Source organism: Schistocerca serialis, chromosome 11 (assembly GCF_023864345.2).
Source record: "Schistocerca serialis cubense isolate TAMUIC-IGC-003099 chromosome 11, iqSchSeri2.2, whole genome shotgun sequence".
Taxonomy (NCBI): Eukaryota; Metazoa; Arthropoda; class Insecta; order Orthoptera; family Acrididae; genus Schistocerca; species Schistocerca serialis.
This window is the reverse complement of record NC_064648.1, coordinates 82922634-82950406: the sequence shown is the minus strand read 5'-3', so window position 1 is coordinate 82950406 and position 27773 is coordinate 82922634. Positions and strand designations below refer to the sequence as shown.

At 47.0% G+C, this 27773-nt stretch overlaps 1 protein-coding gene across 1 annotated transcript in view; it reads left to right on the top strand.

The window, feature by feature from the left end:
• LOC126427071 (uncharacterized) overlaps positions 1–27773 on the top strand; it is a 148830-nt gene that overhangs the window by 44677 nt on the left and 76380 nt on the right. Inside the window, exon 2 of the mRNA XM_050089247.1 lies at positions 11153–11314. Within this exon, the coding sequence (XP_049945204.1) occupies positions 11153–11314 (162 nt within the window). The remainder of the gene's footprint in view (positions 1–11152; positions 11315–27773) is intronic.

Sequence of the window (27773 nt, the reverse complement as noted above, 5' to 3'; positions counted from 1 at the left end):
TTGAACCCAGGATCGAACACTCGACCTTCAGCATGCTAACCCAAAACACTATCCACTGGCACCTTCTTTTTAATTTTTGTAACCATACATTTAAAATAAAATAAAACATTTCATTCTATTAACCTATTACTAGAGTTGGTTAACATTACTGTCATTTTATAGGTTTTCGTTTGTATATATGTTTCGTTTTTCGTGTTTCTCTTATTGTTGTTCCTTGAACCATTTTACATGGCCATTTGTCGTCTTTTTTGTTTGGGTAAAACATTGCAGGACAGGCATAATAATTTATACGTAGCATCGACACATTGATTTTGAGTTCAAATTTCTGTATGTCATGCACTTGTGATGCCACATTCAGAGTGTGTATTCTCGTTTGATCTCTTCCGCTAGTTTGCACTGTTATGTGAGACAGTATGAGGGAAAACATCAGCATGATAGATGGAGCAGAAGTGGAAGGAATTTTTTTTACATGTGCTACAGACTATATATAAATTGAAGAAGAAAGAAAAAAATTGTGTCATATTATATAAGAGAAGCAGAACGGAAAGTGTGAGTAAACAATATAAATTTTATAGGGCACATAGTACAGGAAATCATTCAAAAAAATTATGAGTAGTTGGCACGTTCCACTAAGTAATGCTTGTATCCTAGACAATATAGTGCAAATAATGAGGAAAAAAATCACTGTTAGTACTACTGGGCATACGTTTGACACTGATTTGACTGCGAGCATGACAGACGTTTGGTGAGAAGCACTTTGTATCACTGATTTCACTAAGAAGAAAGAATTTATACTACTATACTTCAGTATTTGAGGCGAGAGGAGAAAGCACTTTATCTTTTGTGTTGCACTCAATCACTGTCAGTGCACGCGTTCTTCTCGTGGTGAGTGTGGTGAGGTGAGGTGGCTGGTGGCGGTGCTGAGGGTCACAGGCTGGGGAGGACTCTGGCGGTCGCTGTCTGCAGTCGAATCTGCAGCAAGTTTGTGCAGTTCTCGCGGTAGCGCCTGTGCTGCTGGGACGTCTCGTTCTCCTCCCAGAGGTCCACCAGGAAGGCCAGCTGCGACGGCGTGTGCTGTCATGGCGAGGATCCAGAGAGCCGCCAGTCGCTTGGGTCGTGGAAGTGGGTTGCAGCCTGGGGCGGTGATCGCCTCCACTGTGGTGCTTCCCGGCGCTGTTCTGCCGACGTGGGCCACCGTCTGCTGGCACGCTTCCCATTATGTCGGCGGCGTTCCCGCAGGTGAATCGGTGCTCGAGGCTGTCGGTCGTGGCACATTCGTCGCACTTGTCACTTGCGACGAGTTTTATCTCCGCCAGTCTTTGGCTGGTTGGTACCGTTCTGTTCACTATTTTGTACCATGTCTTCTTCGCATTTTTAGGCGACACGTTTTCCGAAACGTTTCCCATATTTGTTTCCAATTGTATTGCGGGAGTTTGTGTTCGGTTTTGCATTTTGCCGGCTTCCCCCTGAGGGCCCAGCATATTCTCTTGGCTGTTCTGTGGCTGGGGTTCGCCACGGTGTCCAGAACGTAACTTTTGTAGGCGTAGTGCAGCCTGACGTGTCGCATTCTGGAGGGAATGTGCCGCGTATCGACCGGCGCTTCTCCTGATGCGGGCTTGTATCCTCCAATGATGTTGGCTGTGACGCTGTCAGGGTTATTGTCCTGGATGGCGAGCTTTCGTTTCAGTAGAAGGGCTGCACATTTGGTCTTTATATCAACTAGACCTAGCCCCGTTCTTTCGTTGGCAGCGAGCACGTTGCTTGCGCCACTTTGAATATACACTCCTGGAAATTGAAATAAGAACACCGTGAATTCATTGTCCCAGGAAGGGGAAACTTTATTGACACATTCCTGGGGTCAGATACATCACATGATCACACTGACAGAACCACAGGCACATAGAAACAGGCAACAGAGCATGCACAACGTCGGCACTACTACAGTGTATATCCACCTTTCGCAGCAATGCAGGCTGCTATTCTCCCGTGGAGACGATGGTAGAGATGCTGGATGTAGTCCTGTGGAACGGCTTGCCATGCCATTTCCACCTGGCGCCTCAGTTGGACCAGCGTTCGTGCTGGACGTGCAGACCGCGTGAGACGACGCTTCATCCAGTCCCAAACATGCTCAATGGGGGACAGATCCGGAGATCTTGCTGGCCAGGGTAGTTGACTAACACCTTCTAGAGCACGTTGGGTGGCACGGGATACATGCGGATGTGCATTGTCCTGCTGGAACAGCAAGTTCCCTTGCCGGTCTAGGAATGGTAGAACGATGGGTTCGATGACGGTTTGGATGTACCGTGCACTATTCAGTGTCCCCTCGACGATCACCAGTGGTGTACGGTCAGTGTAGGAGATCGCTCCCCACACCATGATGCCGGGTGTTGGCCCTGTGTGCCTCGGTCGTATGCAGTCCTGATTGTGGCGTTCACCTGCACGGCGCCAAACACGCATACGACCATCATTGGCACCAAGGCAGAAGCGACTCTCATCGCTGAAGACGACACGTCTCCATTCGTCCCTCCATTCACGCCTGTCGCGACACCACTGGAGGCGGGCTGCACGATGTTGGGGCGTGAGCGGAAGACGGCCTAACGGTGTGCGGGACCGTAGCCCAGCTTCATGGAGACGGTTGCGATTGGTCCTCGCCGATACCCCAGGAGCAACAGTGTCCCTAATTTGCTGGGAAGTGGCGGTGCGGTCCCCTACGGCACTGCGTAGGATCCTACGGTCTTGGCGTGCATCCGTGCGTCGCTGCGGTCCGGTCCCAGGTCGACGGGCACGTGCACCTTCCGCCGACCACTGGCGACAACATCGATGTACTGTGGAGACCTCACGCCCCACGTGTTGAGCAATTCGGCGGTACGTCCACCCGGCCTCCCGCATGCCCACTATACGCCCTCGCTCAAAGTCCGTCAACTGCACATACGGTTCACGTCCACGCTGTCGCGGCATGCTACCAGTGTTAAAGACTGCGATGGAGCTCCGTATGCCACGGCAAACTGGCTGACACTGACGGCGGTGGTGCACAAATGCTGCGCAGCTAGCGCCATTCGACGGCCAACACCGCGGTTCCTGGTGTGTCTGCTGTGCCGTGCGTGTGATCATTGCTTGTACAGCCCTCTCGCAGTGTCCGGAGCAAGTATGGTGGGTCTGACACACAGGTGTCAATGTGTTCTTTTTTCCATTTCGAGGAGTGTATTTCGGCGCCACAACAGGTAGTACACTGCGCTCGTAAGTGCTCGCGCAATTTCGGCCGGGATGCTCAAGATTTGCGCCAGGTACCATACTATTTTGTACCACTGCCTGTCTGCTTTGAGTCGTTGATTTCCTATCGGCAGTAGCACTGTTTGTTGGTTTGGGCGCCTGACGCTTTTTGGAATGTGTTCATGATGGTTTCTACTCTGCCAATATCTTCCTGATCTTCAATAAAGATGGCTAGGTCGTCAGCGTAGGCTATACATGCTATTGCTTTGTCTTCTACGGAGAATCCTCTGATGTCATTTGTGAGTTTCCGCAGCACCGGGTCCAGTGCTGTAGCGAATAGAGCCATTGACAATGGAGAGTCTTGCCTCACGGATGTGTCCAGTTTTATCTGTTTTGTTTTCCAACTATTGATTATTACTGTCGATCTCCCCGTACTTAGTACTTTTTGGATGATTGTGATGAATTTTTGCCCAAACCCGAGTCTCTTTAGTGAGTCTAAGAGGTATTTGTGATCGATCCTGTCGAAGGCCTTGTTGAAGCCCACCGGAATTATGGCACCTGCGCTTCTGGTGGTGGCTGCCTGTGCTATTATGTCCCTGTAGGTGCATGTGGCGTCAAATATATATTTTCCCTGTTACCGCATATGTTTGCCACGGAGTCATGACTTTCCTCATCGCCGATTTCAGGTTGTTTGCGATGTATTTCGCTATTATTTTATAGTCGGCGTTGAGGAGCGTAATCGGGCGAAACTCTTCAATTCGGCGGGCGGCTCTCCTCTTAGGGATGGGGGTTACGGTACCTTCGGCCAGCCCAGGTGGAATTTGCGCCCCATCGAGTATCTCGTTCACCATCTCCGTGAACTGCACTCCTGGTACGTCCCAGTACGAGGGGCAGAACTGGAGCGGGATGCCGTCGGCGGCCGGTGCTGTTGCTCTGGCGCTGGTCTCCATAGTCTCTCTGACGTCGTCCTCGTCGACATTCTCTGTCAGCAGCGCCCTGTCCGCGCCTGTCAGCACGCTCCTCGTCTGCTGCAGAATTCCAGCAGTCGCTGCGTCGTCTGTCGCTTCTCGATGGAACATGTCTCGGAAATAGCCTTCGATGTGTTTTGTTAATTCCGTTTCCGTCTTGAGCGTCTGCCTTTGCTTGTCCTGCGGCTCACTTACGCACTTTCCTGCGGCTCTCTCCCTTTCCCTGTTTAGGTGGTGCACGGTGAGTGGCTCTTCATCCACCTCGCCATACGCCTTGCTTCTGGCGAGGACGCCTCTCATTTGTTGTTTCCTTATTTGAAGGAGTTTCGCCTCGGTTATCCTTAGTCGCGGCAGGTACTGCTGGTCGTCTGCTGGTGCGTCGAGTGCGCCTTTCAGGCACCGCCGGTAGAACTCGGCCGTGGTTCGCCTCCAGAAGCACCAACCGTACAGCGCTGGATGTGTGTGTTGACAGAGGTAGTTACTGTACATGTGGTGGGCCGCGAAGCCCGAGTGCGCGAATTTCGCTTGATCCTGTATACTTACGTACTGTGGTTTGTACAATAGTTGTTGTAGCCTATGCCCTGATACTACAGAGTACAATTTTAGTTTCTGTGCTACTGTGTGCCAAGTGTCAGTGAAACGGTACATACAGTTCACGACGGTACAAACACTCTGATCGTAGATCCGTTCCAACGTACTTGTATGCCAGACCGTGAGCATTCTCTCTTATCGCAAAATAAATGTTGATTGACTTAAAATGAATGGAGAGATCGGTTACGATGATTGGTATCTGGGGTACAAGAGAGACCTCTACAGCTGCTTGATATGTGAGGGGAGCATCTTCAGTGACATTAAATCGCAGTCTTAATCCACGGACAAATAGCATTACAAAGTTTAGGATGATTCACACTGCATAACAGTATTCTAATCACTAGCCTATAAGGTAGAAATACAAATTTCTGATCATACAAGTTTATGTGAAATCCGACTTCGAGGAAGAAAACAAAACAGCACTATGTTCGGTAGACATGTATTGTTTGAAGTTATATTCCCTGAGAAACAATATTTGAGGCATAAAAATTTTGTGTAATGGTTTAAAAGTTCTGCTATCGTAACAAAAGCCATCTGGGAGAAAGAAGTCGAAGCCACACTTTTCATAACACAGAACAGCACTGTCTTTCTCGGACTCGGTTTTAACAGAAAAATATGTGCATTGTTGTTTAAGAAAATGTGTAGCCTATGTTCTTCCAATCGCTTATAAGAGCCTTGTGTAAAAATTTGACGTAAATTATTAGAGATTTTTGGGAACAATGTTAAATAACGTTTCTCCTTTATATAGGGTCATTTTTACCACCATGTGCAAACTCTAGGGATCGATCGATGAGAGGATACGAAACAAAAACAGTCTAACGGACTTATGTACGGAAAGGCATGGTTTCCATGCTAGAGGTCACTTATTTTGTTACAGAGAATGCGGTCTAATACGCACTGTAGCATGCAGCCACAGTACGCGTGGTTTCCTCCTAGAGGGTGGTACTGTTCCTCGGATGTCATGCCCTAGCGCCCTCTCAGGCCACAGTAATTGGTAACGTTATGTCCGATTCACTTCTCTTGCTGATTCACCTTGTAGTGGACGTGATGGAGCGTCATTCACAATGCTCCTATATTCGAATCGAGAGCTTGCCGACATGGTGTCTACTTACGGAAAGGCAAATAGCAACGGGCTGCTGGAAGTAACGTTGTATCAGATCTGTTCCTGCCAACAACCACAGCTCTCAATGAAACTGGCAGAAGTAAAGCTGTGAGGACGGGGCGTGAGTCGTGCTTGGGTAGCTACGTTGGTAGAGCACTTGCCCGCGAAAGGAAAAGGTCCCGAGTTCGAGTCTCGGTCCGGCACACAGCTTTAATCTGCCAGGAAGTTTCATATCAGCGCACACTCCGCTGCAGAGCGAAAACCTCATTCTGGCACAGCTCTCAATGTTTGCAACAGTGTTTCACCGTTTGTCTGAGACGGGGTCGTTTCAGGAAGCTAGAAATCATGAAGGACGTACCCCAAATGTTTGGACACCAGACTTGGACGAAAATGTGACTAACACTGTGGAAGGCGACTACCGTGTCTGTACCATAAAGTTGCCCTCCCCCCAGTACAGGGTGCGTCGGACGACCGTGTGGGACATTCTAGACGACAACTGTTGCTACCCTGTCACAGCGTGTGCAGGGCTTACTAGCGACAGACTTTCCACATCGGGATCAGCTTTGTCACTGGTTTCTCCGACTGGCAACCACGATTCTGGGATTTGTGTCATCCATCCTATTCACAGATGAGGCCACCTTTACGTAGAGTGGCATCATCAACTTTCCAGACAGTCATCTGTGGCATATTATGCAGAACCTGCAGGGTATGGTGACAGCGAATGACCAGCATCGGTGCAGCCGGAATGTGTGGGCTGGAATAACTGGCGACCGTATTTTGGGATCGATCTTCCTTCCAAGACACATAACAGGCCGGAACTTCTTGTGGCTGACTTTATCCCCCCTGCTGGAAGAAGTGCCGTTGATGATTCGAAGGATTATACGGCTACTACTTGCAGATGCTCCAGCTAACATCGCCGCCAATGCCCGGACGCGTCTCAGTCTTGTCCTCTCTTGTTGGTGGGTCACATGGGGGCGAGGTGGGGGAGGGAGGGGGGGGGGGGGGTTCCAGTCGCATGGCCTGCTCGTTCACCGGACCTCAACCCGTGCGATTTCTGGTTAGGGGGTCATCTCAGTAGCATCGTGTAGGCAAAGCCCACTCCAGATGTGGAGACACTGGAACAGTGTATCCGTGCTGCCCGTGACACTGTCCGCGTGGAGCCTGGCCAGTGCGGACGTGTCACACAGAGCACGCTATAGCGCGTACACGGATGACATGAGGCACATGGGAAACGTTTCCAACACATATTGTAACTGTGGCTACATGCGACAGCGCGTATTATACCGCAGTCTCTGCAACAATGTACGAGTGTAGTTCAGTAACTAACGTCCCACATTTCTTTAAAATTTTTAAAATACACAGACAAACGTCCTAGTGGGTGCTTCACATTTGATGTTTGTTCCCTGCGCCGGGAGGTTTCGAACCGTTCTGGCAAGTGGCAGAGCTGTAGTATAGCGTCAAAATGGCTTCTACATACAACCCACGTTACAAGCAACGTGCTGTTATTGAATTCTTGTGTGCAGAAACAGAAACCGTGGTGAACATCCATAAACATTTGTTTGCAGTGTTTGGCGATGCTGCAGTTCATAGGAGTACAGTTGGGTGATGGGTAAAGAAAGTTAGAGCCTCGGGAAATGCAGAAACAGAGCTCCACGATCAGCCCCGCTCGGGACGTCCTGTAGCAGCCACTGATCAAGACATGCTGAATCATGCGGATGCCATTATTCGTGCCGACCCGCGCATCACAACTCTACGACTGGCTCTACAGTTGTCGGTCAGCATTGGAAGTGCGTCTGCAGTGATGGAGACTCTCAGATAGTCAAAGAGGTGCTCACGAAGGGTTCCACGAATGCTCACAGCGGGCCACAAGATTCAAAGAAAGACCATTTCATCTGAATTGTAGGAGCGTTTAGAAACCGACGGAGACACACTTCTGTCATGGATCGTTACAGGGGACGAAAGCTGGATGCACCACTTTGTGCCGGAAACAAAAAGGCAGTCCATGGAGTGCCATCGTCCTCATTCACCACAAAAAAGAAAAATCAAGACAACCATCATTGCTGGAAGAGTCATGGTGACAGTCTTCTTAGATTTTGATGATGTTATTCTCGTGGATGTGATTCCAAGACGGTTAACCATCAATTCAGAGGCGTACGTGAAGACTTCGAATAAATTCCAGAACCGTTTCGGATGTGTTCGATCGGACAAGAATCCAGTATAAACCTTGCTCCAACACGATAATGCATGCCCACACACAAGTGTGAGAACCCGGGAACACATCGCCCCATTGGGTTGGAAATCATTGCGTCATCCACCCTACAGTCCAGACCTTGCACCCTCGGACTTGCATCTCTTTGGGCCGCCTAAAGACTCTGTATGGGGAACACACTATGAAGATGACGAGAGTGTCAGTCATGCAGTGAAAACATGGCTACTCGTACAGGACAAGGGCTTTTAATAGCAGGGAATACATGCTCTTCCACAACGATGGCTTGCAGCCATAGAACGTGATGGATACTATGTAGATAAGTAGGACTTGGACAAGACAAGTTCATGTACAGGATGACTGTAATTAAAGTTAAACTTTCAAACCGCTGCAGAAATAACACCACTGCTCAGAATAAAATCAAATTGCAACGGAATATTAACGGAGAAGGGGGAAAATCTATCGTAGAAGAAAAATAAATAGTTACAGAATGTAGCAATAGATGGCGCTGTAAGAGTCATTGTTTAATAGAGGTTGACTACAAATGAATCATACAACAAAGCCTTAGGTGTACGTTTGACGTCAAACAAACTGTACTGCCCAATGTGCATGGGTGTATAGGTGTCATACTGTTAATTACGTAAGCCCATCCACCAAGGCAAGGTCATATCACATGGTTTGGGAAAAATCAGTTTTTAATTGTCCTGAGGACAATATCCGCATAAACAGCACCAATCATAATGAAATCGGATTATTAATTTCCTTGTGACTGGTGCAAAACGTGTTCAATATGCTGTCCACCGTTTCAGTTGAAATCGAGAAACAGCATGTTCCACAACTCTTCAAAGTGTTTCCGGGATGACGTTCAGAATGTGTTGCGCAATGCGTGTCTTAAGTTTGCAGTCGGATCACTGAACGCAACATCTTTCAGACAGCCGCACAGCCAGAAATCACACGGATCAAGATCAGGTGATAGAGACGGCCAGGCTGTAAGGAAATGGCGGCTCAAAATTCTAGCATTTCCGAAATGGTACCTCGGCAGCTGCTTAATTGGAATTTCAGTGTGCGGAGATGCGCCATCTTGCATACAAACGACCCCATCCACACACCCACGCTGTTGAAGAGCTGGAATGAAGTGGTTGCGCAAAACAGACTGATAGCGCTTACCAGTGACGGCACAGGTAACAGGAGCGGAAGCACCTGTCTCTTACAAAAAATATGGCCCTATGAAAAATGGTGCCGTAAATCCGCAACACACAGAGACCTTTTCAGCACGGAGTGGTACTGGTTGGTTTGCGTGTGGATTTTCCGTTGCCCATATTTGACAATTCTGTGTACTGACATATCCTGTCTGATGAAAGTGGGCTTCGTCTGTCCACAAAATCTTCCACGGTCAATCATTGTCCACTTCTGTGCGAGCAAGAAATTCTAAAGCAAACGTCTCTCTCTTGCTGGCAGGCCAACAGGAAGCAACTCGGGCACATGGGAAATTCTGAATGGACAGCAAAGAAGAATGTTTCGTAGGATTTTACGCGCCGTGCTCACGGGTACGCCCAACGTTCTGGCAGTTCTCCGTGCACCACACGTTTGCACTCCACCACTCGCCTCCTCCTGCACTGCTGTGGCTTCTGCAGAGCGACGTGTGCACAGCCATCGTTCTTGTAATGCAGCTTTACGAGCAGAGCGCGATCCTGCACTGAGACAGTCACGGCGAACGTTGCAGATGCGGAAGGAGGAAAAGCCGTGGACCCGGCGTGTTTATACCAACTTTACTGGGTCGTGCGCATGGAAGGTGTTTTCATTTACGTATTCTGACACATAGAGCGCCATCTACTGATCAATCTTCACAATTTTTTTTTCTTCTGACGTACGTTTTGCTCCTTCTCCGATAATATTCCGTTGCAAATTGACGTAATTGTTACTAGAGGTGTTATTTCTACAGCGTTTTGAAAGTTTAATTATAATCACTCTGTTAGTGTCACCAAATTCTGACTCTTAACAACAAATATGTTGTGAGAAAAGAAATGTAGGGCATTACTTATTGAACGACCCTCGTACGGTTGAATAAATGGCCTCTAGCATAGAAACCATACACTTCCGGGCATAAGTTAATTAGACCTTTTCTGTGATTCTTGAGTTTCTCCGGCGTATTTGATAATCAAAATATCCACGGGTGTACTGCCGGTCTACAGTGTCCAACGGGCACAATATTTCGGCGATCATACAGGTCGCCATCATCAGGTGAACTGACGGACTGAGCTCCTGTGAACGTGCCGGCACGGAGATCCGTACACTATGGCTGCTCAGGGGGAACTGGGTTCGGTCGCGGCGGCGGCCCATGTAAATACCCTCCGCCCGCGGCGCGCTCACTCCGCCGTCCGCGCCCCGCGCCACGGTCGCGCGGTGGAACAGATTGCGACGGCGTCTGAGATGACGTCGGTGTGATGGTTCTGTCCGCCGTGGTCGTCACAACTATACATTTGCTGGATTTACTCTTGATTAACCCAATCGCTGGTTCCCAAGCCTTGCTAAGAGTATAGCCACAGTCACGGTTTATGAGTTCGTCATTGGTGCGAATTTCGATGGCTTACACGGCGGACAGAACCATCACACCGACGTCATCTCAGACGCCGTCGCAATCTGTTCCACCGCGCGACCGTGGCGCGGGGCGCGGACAGCGGAGTGAGCGCGCCGCGGGCGGAGGGTATTTACATCGGCCGCCGCCGCGACCGAACCCAGTTCCCCCTGAGCAGCCATAGTGTACGGATCTCCGTGCCGGCACACTCACAGGAGCTCAGTCCGTCAGTTCATCTGGTGATGCCGACATGTATGATCGCCGAAATATTGTGCCCGTTGGACACTGTAGACCGGCAGTACACCCGTGGATATTTTGACAGACCTTTTCTGATCTGTATCCTCTCTTCAGTCAATCCCTAGAGCTTGTACATGGTGCAGAAATCATCCAGTATATTAGTGAAGATGAAGCACCAACGTATTGTTTTGTCAGCACTTGGTTTCGTTGTGTCGACACGAGTGCTGGAAGACCCCTTGCAATGTATTGTTTGTGCCCGGCAGGGCCCGTACGCTTTGAAGACCGTGGACTTTGGCGCCTGCGACGACGGGGAATACCCGGGGATGCTGGTGAACGTGTCGCTGATCTTGGACGAGGCTGTCAACGAGACGGCCTACACGGGGGAGTTCACCGCCAGCTACGACTACCTGGCGGACGACTGCGAGGTGAGCGCTCGGCGGCAGCGTCTCTCAGCTCTGGAGCACACGCGTGTTGTCCGATGTAAGGGGCGATTAGGCTAAGCTCTGCACCTCAGCTGCTTCCGAAGCCGTTTACGATGTCGTAATATCGTTCCCACTGGGAAGCACTCACTAAGCGGCACTTAGCGTATTCCCATTGCTAATTACTTACAGAGAAGGCAACGGCCTTGCCGCAGTGGTAGCACCGCTTCCCGTCACATCACCGAAGTTAAGCGCTGTCGGGCTGGGCTAGCACTTGTATGGGTGACCATCCGGTCTGTCGAACGCTGTTGGCAAGCGGGGTCCAATCGGCCCTTTCGAGGCCAATTGAGGAGGTACTTGAATGAGAAGCAGCGGTTCCGGTCTCTTAATCTGGCATACGGCCTGGAGAGCTGCGTGCTGACCACATGGTCCTGCATATCCGCTTACAGTGAGGCCTGTTGGCCGAGGATGACACGGCGACCGGTCGGTACCGTTGGGGCTTCATGACCAGTTCGGGCAGAGTTTAGTTTAATTACAGAGAAATAGATATCGATATTTTTTCCTTTTCTTTTTAATGCAACTGTAGAAATTTATCCTGGTAGAATCGCAGTTGCACGAAGACGTTGCACTCTTCGGAATCCCGTTACTATTTTGGGAGTAGTTACAACACCTATGTGGTTTGATCTTGAAGTGGTTTGCCGTCTTAACGCGGAACTCGTAATTTCTTAGCCAAATAAGATATACGTCAGGTCTGATAAAGACGAAACAAAGTTTATAGAAAGACGTCTTCAATACACCATGAGCTCCATTAGAACTATTTCATTTCCCAAAATCGGTTTTCCGGTTAATAACACATCACCAGTGGCATTTGATACACAGGAACAAACGATTGTATGTACATATATTTCTGCAAAATGATAACTGTACATATATAGCAGTAATATAAGTCTACTTACATTATGCTCTTACATAGCAATGACACATTTGTCATTTAATATCACAGGATCTGAAATATTTCCCATAACATACACTGAAACGCCAAAGAAACTGATATAGGCTTGCGTATTCAAATGCAGAGATATGTAAACAGGCAGAATAGGCGCTGCGGTCGGCAACGCCTGTATAAGACAACAAGTGTCTGGCGCAGTTACTAGGTCGGCTACTGGTTGGTGCTACGGCCATCGGTCCCTAGGTCGGTTACTGTTGCTTTGGCAGGATATCAAGATTTAAGTGAGTTTGAAGGTCGCGTTATAGTTGGGGCATGAGCGATGGTACACAGCATCTCCGAGGTAGCGATGAAGTGGGGATTTTCCCTGATGACAATTTCACGAGTGTACCGTGAATATCAGGAATCCGGTAAAACATGAAATCTCCGAGATCGGTGCGGCCGGAAAAAGATCCTGCAAGAACAGTACCAACGCCGACTGAAGAGAATCGTTCAACGTGACAGAAGTGCAACCCTTCCGTATCTTGCTGCAGATTTTAATGCTGGCCCATCAACAAGTGTCAGCATGCGAACCATTCAACGAAACATCATCGATATGGGCTTACGGAGCCGAAGACCCACTCGTGTGCCCTTGATCACCACACGACACAAACCTTCACGCCTCGCCTGGCCCGTCAACACCGACAGTGGACCGTTGATGACTGGAAACATGAGACCTGTACGGACGAGTACCGTTTCAAATTGTATCGAGCGGATGGACGTGTATGGGTATGGAGACAACCTCGTGAATCCATGGACCCTGTATGTCAGCAGGGGACTGTTGAAGCTGGTGGAGGCTGTGAAATGGTCTGGGCCGTGTGCAGTTGAAGTCATGTGGGACTCCTTATACGACTAGATACGACTCTGACAGCTGAAGCGCACGTAAGCATCCTGTATGACCACCTGCATCCACTCATGTCAATTGTGTATTCCTACGAACATGGGCAATTCCATCAGGACAATGCGACACCCCACACGTCCAGAATTGCTGCAGAGTGGTCCCAGGAACACTTGCGTTGGCCACCAAACTCCCTAAATATCTGGACTGCCTTGCAACGTACTGTTCAGAAGAGATTTCCACCCACTCGTAATTTTACGGATTTATGCACAGCCCTTAAGGATTCATGGTGTCAGTTCCCTCGAGCACTACTTCAGACACTTGCCGAGTCGATGCCACGTCGTGTTGCCGCACTTCTGTGTGCTCACGGGGACCCTACACGATATTAGACATGTTTCTTTGGCTCTTCAGTGTATTTCAGATCCTGTCGTATTGACTGACAGCATGTCACTGCTACACAAGTGCATGATGTAAATGAACTTATATTAGAGCTATATACGTTCAGTCACCATTTTGTAGAATTCGATGCACGCACAGTTGTTTGTTCCTCTGTACTAAATGCCTCTGGTGATGTGTTTTAAAACCGAAAAACGATTTTGACAAATAAAACAATTCTAGTGCAGCTCATGGTACGCTGAAGACGTCTTTCTATACCTTACCGGTACGCAGGGCAACGGAGGAAGTGTAGCCTCCATTCTGTCTGCGTCGTACGCACCTGTTGAGTGATGGGCGGCACTTGAGCAGCCGGTTAATTAGAGGGACTGCAGAAGACGCGTGGAATTCTACCGCTCGGATCTGATGCGACATCAGGACAAAAGGCCCTTCCTTCAAAGAATTCTCTTTACCGAAACTCATGAAACGTACTTACCTGTCTTTATACCTCTGTTCCTTGTTTTATAGATCCATGTAATTTTTTACATGCACCTTCCTTGCAATGGGCAGGCAGAAACGAGACCAGAAATTTTAACGTTAGATACCACTTGCTTTGTTTTCCAGTGGAAGCGTCTGTTCTATCACATATAGCCAAGTACTATTAGCACCAGTATACAAAATGGTTCAAATGGCTCTGAGCACTGTGGGACTTAACTTCTGAGATCATCAGTCCCTTAGAACTTAGAACTACTTAAACCTAACTAACCTAAGGACATCACACACTTCCATACCCGAGGTAGGATTCGAACCTGCGACCGTGGCGGTAGTGCGTTTCCAGACTGTAGCACCTAGAACCGCTCGGCCACCCCGGCCGGCACCAGTTTACACTTTTGTAAGCAGACCCACATGGCGGCAACACAAATTTCCATGTGAGGCACCAATAGGTTTCATGTTGAAAACAGGTAAAGTCAATGTTGTAAGTACTACAAATTCTCCGAAACAGCTATTAGGATCTAAAAGAGTGAAACGCAATTGAATTTGTGTCCCTTGAACTAAGATATTACCAGCACAAAGTCCTGAAGTTCCATTTGAAAGATCGAAACTGATACCGATATGCACCAAGTGATCAAAAGTACCCCGACACTCCCAAAAACATACGTTTTTCATATTAGGTGCATTGTGCTGCCACCTACTGCCAGGTACTCCATATCAGCGCTCTCAGTAGTCATTAGGCATCGTAAGAGAGCAGAATGGGGTGGTCTGCGGAACTCGCGGATTTCGAACGTGGTCAGGTGATTGGGTGTCACTTGTGTCCTAAGTCTGTACGCGAGATTTCCACACTCCTAAACATCCCTAGGTCCAATGATTCCGATGTGATAGTGAAGTGGAAACGTGAAGGGATACGTACAGGACAAAAGCGTACAGGCCGACCTCGTCTGTTGATTGACATAGACAGGCGACAGTTGAAGGTGATCGTAATGTCTAATAGACAGACATCTGTCTAGACCATCAAGCAGGAATTCCAAACTGCAACAGGATCCACAGCAAGTACTATGATGGTTAGGGAGGTAAGAAAACTTGGACTTCATGGTCGAGCGGTTGCTCATAAGCCACACATCACGCCGGTAGATGCCAAACGACGCCTCGCTTGGTGTAAGGAGCGTAAACATTGGATTGTAAAATTGTTGTGTGTAGTGACGAATCCCGGTACGCAATGTGGCGATCCGATGGCAGGATATGACTATGGCGAATTCCCGGTGAGCGTCTTCTGCCAGCGTGTGGTTCAAATGCCTCTGAGCACTACGGTACTTAACTTCTGAGGTCATCAGTCCCCTAGAACTTAGAACTACTTAAACCTAACTATCCTAAGGACATCACACAATCTATGCCCGAGGTAGGGCTCGAACCTGCGACCGAAGCGGTCGCGCGGGTCCACACTGAAGCGCGTAGAACTGCTCGGCCACAAAGGCCGGCCGTGTGTAGTGCCAACATTAATATTCGCAGGCGGTGATGTTATGGTGTGGTCGTGTTTATCATGCAGGGGGCTGGCACCCCTTGTTGTTATGCGTGGCACTATCACAGCACAGGCCTGCATTGATGTTTTAAGCTTCCCACTGTTGAAGAAAAATTCGGGAATGGCGATTGCGTCATTCAACACGATCGAGTATCTATTTATAAAGCACGGCCTATGGCGGAGTGGTTACACGACAGTAAATTTCTTGTAATGGACTGGCCTACATAGAGTCCTAACCACAATCCTATAGTTTGGGATGTTTTGGAACGCCGTCTTCGTGCCAGGCCTCATCGACCGACATCGATACGTTGAAAGGGTCCTGTAGCCACCTTTCATTAGTCCGGTAGCCCATTTTCTCTAGCATTTCTCTTTCTTTCCCTTGTTTATAACTCTCATAGTGGTGTGATTGAATGAATGTGTTTATGTGTCGTTGCTAGAGGGTGGCGTAGTCTGCTACAAAAGTCTGCAATAGTCATGCGTACAGAATAGCCAACTCTCGTAGTGGTTAAGTAGGCAACGAGGTTTGCGCTACTTGTGAGAAATCCATCTGCATTAGGTTGGTAGCGGAAATGGCGTCTTTGGGTTTTCCGAGCCACGCGGAGCGTGGAAGAGGACGGAGAAGAAAAGGCGAGGCAGTCTGCCGCCGGTACGGGAAGCGTCCACAGCTGTGCTCCACACGAAGAAGGGTGAGTTAGACTGACCGCGTGGCGCGTTGCTACTTGGCGAGAGGAGAGCTGTTAGCTTTTGGTCTCGCTTTTCAACTCTGAAAGATTGCTTTGCCTTGTCGCAGCAAGGAATGCAAAACTAGGGCGGATTTTTCTTTTAGTAAATGGATCCGCCGGAAGAGCGCCACACAAAGGTGTCGATAAGAAGTGAGCACTCGCTTCTGTATGAATGTCTGTTTGCCTTCAGCTGTGCCTGTATGAGCTTTTATTTTCCTAAATATTAATAGCTTCGCCTTCTCGTAAAATTTCCTTGCTTTATGTATCTTTCGTCCGTGGGGGGCCAACCACGTGGTTGAGTTTGTTGGGCTACCCTCATCACTAACTGTCCGATCTCATGTTTGTTTTAAAGAATGTTAACTGTTCATAATTGTGTGATGTGATGTTGTTACAACTTGGCCACGATACCTAGAAATTGCGTCTACACAAACCACGTGGGCACGCGGGTGTACTGCGAAACGTGTACCGCTTCACGAATTATAAATGTATCAGGCAACAGCAGTTGTATGAATGATTCACACCAATGATTTTAGGTGTGGATTATAACGGTGAATGTATCGATGCTTTTCTTTAATGTTTTAGGAATTAATGTTATCAGCAATTGTGTACATGCCTCACATCCATATCTTAGGATTAAATGATTTTATCTACAATTTTCTCTTGTGCTCCGAGGTTACATTTTTGCACCTAATCACAGGTCCAGTGGTTAGTTTATCCCTTTATTTTAAAACAAATGCCTCAGATTAAGTCTTATTTTCAGGTGTGTTGCTGGGAGCTGATCTATTGCACAGTGTTCTTGCATGTGCTATTTTATTTTAAATGGTTGATTCTCGTGAACAGTGCACGGGCAATACTACTAATTACATCGCATCCCCTATGAGCGATATCACGACGTATGCATTTTTATGAGTTTTTGCTGTGTGATCGAATTAATTTATTTTCAAAAAAAAAATAAAAAATGGCTCTGAGCGCTGTGGGACTAAACATCTGTGGTCATCAGTCCCCTAGAACTTAGAACTACTTGAACCGAACTAACCTAAGGACATCACACACATCGATGCCCGAGGCAGGATTCGAACCTGCGACCGTAGCAGTCGCGCGGTTCCGGACTGAGCGCCTAGAACCGCTAGACCACCGCGGCCGGCCAATTTATTTTCCGACTCAGCTAAACCTGTGATTAGTGGTATGGTTAGAGTCGGTGGAGCATCTGTGGTCATCAGTCCCCTAGAACTTAGAACTACTTGAACCGAACTAACATAAGGACATCACACACATCCATGCCCGAGGCAGGATTCGAACCTGCGACCGTAGCAGTCGCGCGGTTCCGGACTGAGCGCCTAGAACCGCTAGACCACCGCGGCCGGCCAATTTATTTTCCGACTCAGCTAAACCTGTGATTAGTGGTATGGTTAGAGTCGGTGGAACATCTGTGGTCATCAGTCCCCTAGAACTTAGAACTACTTGAACCGAACTAACCTAAGGACATCACACACATCCATGCCCGAGGCAGGATTCGAACCTGCGACCGTAGCAGTCGCGCGGTTCCGGACTGAGCGCCTAGAACCGCTAGACCACCGCGGCCGGCCAATTTATTTTCCGACTCAGCTAAACCTGTGATTAGTGGTATGGTTAGAGTCGGTGGAGCATCTGTGGTCATCAGTCCCCTAGAACTTAGAACTACTTGAACCGAACTAACCTAAGGACATCACACACATCCATGCCCGAGGCAGGATTCGAACCTGCGACCGTAGCAGTCGCGCGGTTCCGGACTGAGCGCCTAGAACCGCTAGACCACCGCGGCCGGCCAATTTATTTTCCGACTCAGCTAAACCTGTGATTAGTGGTATGGTTAGAGTCGGTGGAGCATCTGTGGTCATCAGTCCCCTAGAACTTAGAACTACTTGAACCGAACTAACCTAAGGACATCACACACATCCATGCCCGAGGCAGGATTCGAACCTGCGACCGTAGCAGTCGCGCGGTTCCGGACTGAGCGCCTAGAAGCGCTAGACCACCGCGGCCGGCCAATTTATTTTCCGACTCAGCTAAACCTGTGATTAGTGGTATGGTTAGAGTCGGTGGAACATCTGTGGTCATCAGTCCCCTAGAACTTAGAACTACTTGAACCGAACTAACCTAAGGACATCACACACATCCATGCCCGAGGCAGGATTCGAACCTGCGACCGTAGCAGTCGCGCGGTTCCGGACTGAGCGCCTAGAACCGCTAGACCACCGCGCCCGGCCAATTTATTTTCCGACTCAGCTAAACCTGTGATTAGTGGTATGGTTAGAGTCGGTGGCGACCCTAATCTTAAGGTTATAACCCGTAGAAATAGGTTAATTACAACCTCTCCTCAGTGCTGCACTCCGTGGAGAATGGGCTGCCATTCTCCAACAAATATTCCAACATCTGAACGTATGCCTGCGAGAGTGGAAGCTGTCATCAAGGATAAGGGTGGGCCAACACCATACTGAATTCCAGCATTGCCGATGGAGGTCGCCACGAACTTGTAAGTCATTTTCTGCCAGGTGTCCGGATACTTTTGATCACATAGTGTAAATGTAACATAGATATGAAAGTTGACTTAACGTCATTTAGTGGTAATTAAATGCATACCCTGGTAATAAGAGAAACGACAATGAAACGATCTGGACAAGAAGTAACTGCCAACTGAATTTGGTTTTGGAGCGAAGTGGAAAGACCAAATCATAAGAAGCAGTTCTTATAAACGAGAATGGAAACATGCAATACTTAATTGGAAGGAAGAGAATGAACGATAGTCAGTGTAAGAATAAAAATTCAAGGAACAAAAACTGGAATTAATTTGTGTATGACCCTAACAAAGCAGCAACTGACGAGATGAAGACGAGTTTATTCGACGGCTTGCAAGAAGTGGTTGACGAATTTCCAGATGGAAGCAAATTATTAATAATGACGGACTTAAGTGGGTGAAGTGGGAAAAGATTAAATGATTAAGCTGTAGAGAACGGTAACGGAATGAGGCTGATTAACTTGTGTAAGGTTCACAAGAGTACTCGTATGAATGCCCCATCCCAGCACAGAGATATACATAAATACACTTGGGTCAATCTGTCAAGGGACCTAAAATCCATTACAGAATGTGTAAGAGTGCTGAGGCACCGGGTAATTCAGGTGCAAGATGTAAGGTTAAAAACAGGGATAGACTGTGGCCCTGATCATTTTATTGCTTTTCTGATTAAGACCATGATAAAACAGGAGCAGAAGGAGCAGGACTCTGGAAGTGCAGGGCGGGTCAAAAGTCGCAGTACACCACTCTATGTCGAAAACCCTGCAGGAATGGGGAAACCTGAACATTGCGCTAAGGTATGGTGAGGTGATCTATCCTTTGCTGTACATACACAACATGGGCGACTTCTTGCAATCGGCTATTTTGAATCAAAGTCGGTATTTTTAAATGGAAAGACGGTTACGTGATATATCAAATAACATCAGCATTTTCCGACAGGCACATTCCTACAAACAAATTCGAAGTAGCAGTTATGGTTCTAAAGTTATAACACATTTTTCTTGGAATTACGAGGGGGACTGTTCTCCATAAAAAAACAGTCATTGAATGTCTTCAGCACGATGTCCCTTTCGGTCAACGCTCATTTCAAGGCGCTGAATCCTATCGTCATGCACTCGGAGAAGGATTTCTGGAGAAATGTTGGCACACATTTCTTCAGTGCGTTCTTCGAGATGATAATCAGTTTTTTATTTTCGCTGCATATACGAGCTGCTTTAAATGACTCCATAGGTAAAAGGCAAGCAGTGTGAGATCAGACTGTGTGGACGATGTGGCATATTTTACACCATATTTTAATTCTATGCGACGATGCTTTGCTGAGTGTATTTATATGTTTTGATGATGCCATTACGGTTTTAACACATTAGGACACGGTGTAGAACAGGTACGTTTTACCTTATTTTATCAGTACGTTCCCAGTTTGTTTAAGAGTATATCGTGATAGGAAGCACTGTATTGTTTTGAAAGATAGACTGCCCACTAGTCATTACTGATTGAAATCGGTCAGTGTCGAAAGACTTTATGTCGTGGTCAAAGACTGGAATAAAAAACATTTGATAGTACCTGGATCACTGTTTATATTCGTGACTGTGTAGCAGCTTGTGAAACTTCCTTCTGTGTTACCTATATAAACCCGACCCCAATTACAAGGAATTTGATATACACAGGGTGTAGTCAAAGGATGTCGTATATCTTTTGTCGATCTTAAACATCCTTTTGTTTTACTGGTGGGTCTGAAGGTAGTTTACATCAGGCTTGTTGGTATTTTTAAAAATATCGGGAGTCTGATATATTAATATTTAACAAAGTAACAATACCGGCTCTCGGTACACCGAAAAAAAGTATTGATTTATATGGACAACAAAAAATATCGACGTACGGGCTTCACATTGTATATATGCTGCCGGTCTTAGAGCTGTATATTTACGTATTGATTTATTACTAGATACACACTATCAGCCTTCCTATCCCCCTTCGAGCAAGAATTGAAAGGGAAACGGTGCACGTTCACGGCTGGTGATAACCCCTTTGCTGACAATGGTAACTGCAAGTAAGTGGAACAATATGAGGCGTCCGATGGATCCTTCGTTCCGTTTCGTCACGCATCGGATTTGTCCGGAACACTTCATGTCGACTTCCATGCTTTTTTTCTCGTTTCAGCCAACGCCAGCGACGTAGCACTTGTGTCAAAACCACGTGGTGGAGCTAAAAGCTACAGTTTCTGTTGGTAGCGCCAAGCGCCGGTTCCGTCAACATTTCCCCTCACACGTATCTGCCCATCGCAGAGACCAATCTAGTCATTTATATTTTTCAAATGTGCAAATGTGTGTGAAATCTTATGGGACTTAACTGCTAAGATCATCAGTCCCTAAGCTTACACACTACATAACCTAAATTATCCTAAGGACAAACACACACACCATGCCTGAGGGAGGACTCGAACCTCCGCCGGGACCTGCCGTACAGTCCGTGACTGCAGCCCCTAGACCGCTCGGCTAATCCCGCGCGGAATTTATATTTTTGTTCATCCTTTTCAGCAACTGTTTTAGAATGCCGAATCGAAGAAATAACACACTAGTTGCGCTAAAAATTGTTTTTTAATGCAACTGGTGTGCCGTTTCTTCACATTGAGAATCTTGTCATTCAATTCACACCGCAAACATCCCCCCCCCCTCTCCCCCTGGTGCTATCGGACATACTTCTTCTCGTGTACCACATATGCTTGCTTCACACAGTCAAAGAGAGAGACTGTATGTCAGGATACCTCAAAAGCAGTAAGAGTCCTTCTCACATCGGCACTCGACATCGCCATTTTGATGTCTATATATCGTGGAATACATATCACCTATAATTATCGATATTTTTGGAAGAAATATCGTTATATCGATATTTTATCAACAGATCCAGTTTCCACACTATACTTGCTCAACACTTTCCCAATGCGATCTGTAATCATACTGATGAACAGAAGGAAAACTTTACCTTTGGGTGACCGTTGGTCCTCGTCCATCCCGATTCTCTCCCTATTGCGAAGTTCTCGATCTATCTCCTTGTTCCAATAACCATCTTTCTTGAATGTCGACCGTAGATTTCAAGCTCATCTTTTAAATAAGTCAGTTCACAAGTTTTGTCCACCCTGACCACCAAGGTTTTAATCATACCTCTTTTTGGTTGAGGTGGTGGTCAGAATCATTGTGCAGGCAATGGTCAGTGTGCGTGGCTTTTTCGTGCACCCTATAGCGCAACGTCCCGTATCCTCACTTGATAAGAGACACACGCGAGCAAGCCAGTTGGCCATTGTTCTCCGTCTCCGTACTAAATTGTAGTTTCGGGTTGATACTCTTGAGATGTCTCAGGAAGGCATACAATTCCTCTGCACCGTGCGTTCACACTGTGAAAGTATCGTCGGCGTAACGGTGCCACGGTGCTGGTCCTTTACCGGCAGTGTGCAACGCCCGTTGCTCAAAATTCCCTGTAAACAAGTCGGCCACAGCCGGACTAAGAGCCACCCCGCCAAAGGAGTCGGAGAGGAAATGTTAGGAGAGAGTTTTATATATCTAGCACGGCGTATTAGCCCAGAAGTTTTAAGTGACGAAATCCGTAACACTTAATTTGACAGTCCACAGTCGTGAAAAGGCATTAGGTTGTGAGACTTCTCCTTCCTTTAAAGCAATTTTACAGCTTCCTGCGATTCCTCCTTCTTTTTTTCCCCATTTCTCCAAGAACAGCACCTCTCCTTTTGGACGACGACATGTAGGCTAGTTAATAAAATTTACAAACAGCCTGTGGTTTTCTGTCTCGGGTTCTTTGGCCGACGTTTGTCTGATGATTTTTCCCGACATCGCTGCAGCACGAGAGTCCAGAATCCGCTTACCTTGATGCTTTCTTCTTTCTTGCTGAAGCTATTCTCGTGTTTGTGTATTTCCACAGCTTCTATGAACAAGCGGGTGTGATAGTTCTTCTCTGCGGCCAGAACTTCCGTGTCGGTGAACTGTACTATGTGGTCGGCCTCATACAGCGCGAGATCTGCCACGGCCGATTTCTTTCCGAGCCTGCAATGTCGCTTATGTCGTGTGATCCCGGTGTTGACTGATCGTCCACTCATTCCGATATAAACTTTTCCGCACGTGCACTGTATGCGGTATATTCCCGACATTGCAAGTGGGTCCTTTCTCCTTTGCCGATTTGAGACGCTCTTTGATCTTCTTTGTCGGTACGTTAATAATCTTTACGCCGTGTTTGCGCAATATACGGCCGATACTGTCCTTCACTCTGGGAATGTGTGGCAGTAACAAGCGTATTAATCACGCCTCTTTTCTGGCTCGGGTGGTGGTTTGACAGTTTGTGCAGGTAGCGGTCCGTGAGCGTCGGGTTTCGATACACCTCGTCTCCCACGTTTCCACCGTCGCTTGTGCCCAGCACGTCCAGATATGGTAGGTTTTTGTCCTTTTCTGCTTCCCTGGTAAATTTTATGCTGGCGTGGAGGCTGTTCAAGTGTCTTAGGAAGCTGTTTGTAACCATGCTTCCGCGCATCAAAGGTATGAACTACGTGTCTGTACCGCACTTTACAATGCGCCTATCTAGTGCCTGTGCTTCGAAATGTTCCATGAAGAAGCTGGCCACCACCGAACTAAGATGGCTACCCACGGCGACGCGTTGCTGCTGTTCATAGAGGTTGCCATTCCACGTGAAATAGCTCGCGGTGAGACACGCATGAGAGAAAGAGCTTGGCGACGTCTTGCGTGAAAATGGGACTGATCTGCTCCAGAGAGTAAACAAAGAAACAACATCGCATCTGACCAGGATGTCGTTCGGTGCATGTTTTAGTTTCTTCAGCTTCTTAATGAAATGTCCTGAGTCGCCGGCCGGTGTGGCCGAGCGGTTCTAGGCGCTACGGTCGCAGGTTCGAATCCTGCCTCGGGCATGGATGTGTGTGATGTTCTTAGGTTAGTTAGGTTTAACTAGTTTTTTTGTCCTGAGTCCTTTATGTATGTGTCAGTCTTCAACATTTGCGGCTGGAGCAGAGAGGCCAAGTTTTTCGCCAGTTTATACGTCGGTCACCCAGGAGCGCTAACAGTAGGTCTCAGTTGAAAGTTAAATCGTTCAAATGGCTCTGAGCACTATGGGACTTAACTGCTAAGGTCATCAGTCCCCTAGAAATTAGAACTACTTAAACCTAACTAATCTAAGGACATCACACACATCCATTCCCGAGGCAGGATTCGAACCTGCGACCGTAGCGGGCGCGCGGTTCCAGACTGTAGCACCTAGAACCGCTCGGCCACTCTGGCCGGCAGTGGAAAGTTATCCATACAGCTGAGACAGTAGAACTTCTGTGTTGCGCAGCTTCCTCTGTATGTACGCCGGCAGAGAAGATGCCTTGATTAACCGATCCGTGTTCCATGTGATACGCTGCGTCGGATATGCGCTTAGTTTTCGGTTCGTCGTGGGATCTAAGACGTCCCGGATCTTCAGCTCATAATCTTCCTTGTTCATTACGACGGTTGCATTTCCCTTATCGGCAGGCAGTAACAATAATATACTACTGTCGGCCTTAAGCCTCTTGACAGCTTGTACCTCCTCTTTCTTCAGGTTGCAAGCAGATTGTTTAATAATCGTTCGGTGAAATTGTGAAAGCACAACACACTAGCACGCAACTTTTTTTTTATTCATGCCCTTTCAGAATAAAGAGCTCATTCTGCAAGATTCTAATAACACTTAGGGTTGTGAAACGGTTCAGTATGTGATGACGTTTCCAACACTAGCGTCGACATTAAGTAGTATTCACGTACGCAGCCTGAGCACTTACTGCGGCGCCTCTGTAATGAAGCACGGTGTCTTTAACGGCTCCGGCCAACTCCAAACGACAGCCCACGACTGCCCCGCGCTGCACTCTCCAAACGAGCAGCGTCGTATCTGGTTGAGGATACCAGAGAGCTTGGCGAGTAGAAGAGAAAGTGTGTTGACTCCTCTAGTTGACCGGTTCCGCCGCGAGAGGGCGTAGGGAGAAGAAGAGGAAGTGTGTTGACTCCTCTAGTTGACCGGTTCCGTCGCGAGAGAGCATAGGGAGAAGAAGAGAAAGTGTGTTGACTCCTCTAGTTGACCGATTCTGCCGCGAGATGTTAGCTGCTCCGCTTGTAACCCACGGAAATTTCAATGCACGAACACGGTTAACGAACCGGATCTTATATAATTGAATGTAAAATATGTGGGTTTAATTAACGTACCTCAGCGGACATCAGTTGCCAGGTGGTTTTGATTAGAGTCTAGGAAGAGTTCGACACTTTTTGAGGCCTTTATGTAACGATTAATCAGTTTAGATTTGTTGACTCGATGCCATCTAATCTTGTGGCTTATTTTCCCCTCGACAATATTTTGCCATTGGCTACTGAGTTACTGAGCAATACAAAGCTAATCATAAAGTCGCTTCGTTGAAATGGTGTCAGATGCAACTGAATTCAAGTAAATTTGTGGCAAATTCTCAATTTCATGAATTCAGGACAATTATCCTTGCGATCAGTTCCTTGACAAAGTTATGAGTGACATCATTAAGGAGTATATTTCTTTTATCACAAAAATTATTTCTTACGCATTTTATTACATAAACGGTGTGTGAAAATTACCACGTTCTGATTTCGTCCATTTGATTTGGTATAAAACACGTTATTTTTTATGCCATCAGTTCCAAGACACCACCAGACCTTTTTATTCGGATGACTGTCATCAGAAGAGAATACACTAATTCTTGTTCCACGTTGCTCGAGCTACATAGCAGAAAGGCGTGATTTGAAAGTTTACCCTTACAATCATCTGGATTATATTTCCCTAAATTAACGGAATAGTTCAGTTTCAGCCAAGTTCAACTGAACGGCAGTTTTTCTTGGAACTTATTTTCGTGAAAAAGCAGCATACCTATGCGTTTATTTTTATCTTGTAATAATTCCCAGTTGCTTCCAATGAATATGTATTAATTACGTTTGCCTATTTGAGACTGTTTAGTAAATTTCTGAGTTATTTCGTAAGGAAGTGGCAACAATCCGTGATAAAAGCAATATATGTATCCTTTGGACGACTTAGTTTTCAAAAGTAGGATGTCAATAACAAATACATTATCATACTGCAGTGATCTATTATTTATCATTTACCATGTGTCAGCTATGCTTCTTACTGAGTTTAGAATGATATAAATTGTACAAGATCTCATTCACTCGCATTATGTTTTTAAGAAGTGAGCAGCTTTTGCAGTAGAGTTATTTTGGAATTCTCTCTTCCCATAACCTCACGTAATCACACAATTTCTTACACGTGTGTGTTCTTTTTACTGAAATTACTGCTGCGTCCGGCATTGATTTGTTCTGTATATTTTCCTCGACTGAAGAAACACTGGCGCACATCACAACTTTCTCTCCTTTACAATATTCTGGCCTTTTTGTGAGTGCTTTACTGGCAATTTTCTTTTCAGTAGTATCTTAAAAAGATATACGGTAAACAAGGAAATAACCGGGGAACAACTCCGGCTTTTCGAGACTATATTTTTTGTCACGTAATTTCAACTTGTTTACCGCCGACGATAAACATTTTCGTTTTTGTAAGAAGTTCCCCTGCGAATCATGAGCCGCACACTAATCAGTTTCGACTCATATCTCTGTCTTTTGGAGGAACCGTTGTCTCCGATTTTAAAAGTTCAGCTCCGTTCTTCATATATCTGAAACATATTTCCTTTATTTACTCTGTAACTGGATCTGTACGCTGCAACTAACATGTAGATTTTTTCCTTCTTCTCCTTATTTCAACACCGATAGAGAGAAGTCATAACAGGAGACTGGATCTCTACAACGTTTCCGACACAACACCGTTAGCAAAACCACAAAGTAAGCACACAAAGTACACAGTCCTGTACAGAAACGCACCACGACGGTTCTACATCTACATTTATGCTCCACAAGCCACCCAACGGTGCGTGGCGGAGGGCACGTACGTGCCACTGTCATTACCTCCCTTTCCTGTTCCAGTCGCGTATGGTTCGCGGGAAGATCGACTGTCTGAAAGCCTCCGTGCGCGCTCTAATCTCTATAATTTTACATTCGTGATCTCCTCGGGAGGTATAAGTAGGGGGGCCGGCCGAAGTGGCCGTGCGGTTAAAGGCGCTGCAGTCTGGAACCGCAAGACTGCTACGGTTGCAGGTTCGAATCATGCCTCGGGCATGGATATTTGTGATGTCCTTAGGTTAGTTAGGTTTAACTAGTTCTAAGTTCTAGGGGACTAATGACCTCAGCTGTTGAGTCCCATAGTGCTCAGAGCCATTTGAACCATTATTTATAAGTAGGGGGAAGCAATATATTCGATACCTCATCCAGAAACGCACCTTCTCGAAACCTGGCGAGCAAGCTACACCGCGATGCAGAGCGCCTCTCTTGCAGAGTCTGCCACTTGAGTTCATTAAACATCTCCGTAACGCTATCACTGTTACCAAATAACCCTGTGACGAAACGCGCCGCTCTTCTTTGGATCTTCTCTATCTCCTCCGTCAACCCGATCTGGTACGGATCCCACACTGATGAGCAATACTCAAGTATAGTTCGAACGAGTGTTTTGTAAGCCACCTCCTTTGTTGATGGACTACAATTTCTAAGCACTCTCCCAATGAATCTCAACCTGGTACCCGCCTTACCAACAATTAATTTTATATGATCATTCCACTTCAAATCGTTCCGCACGCATACTCCCAGGTATTTTACAGAAGTAACTGCTACCAGTGTTTGTTCCACTATCATATAATCATACAATAAAGGATCCGTCTTTCTATGTATTCGCAATACATTACATTTGTCTATGTTAAGGGACAGTTGCCACTCCCTGCACCAAGTGCCTATCCGCTGCAGATCTTCCTGCATTTCGCTACAATTTTCTAATGCTGCAACTTCTCTGTATACTACAGCATCATCCGCGAAAAGCCGCATGCAACTTCCGACACTATCTACTA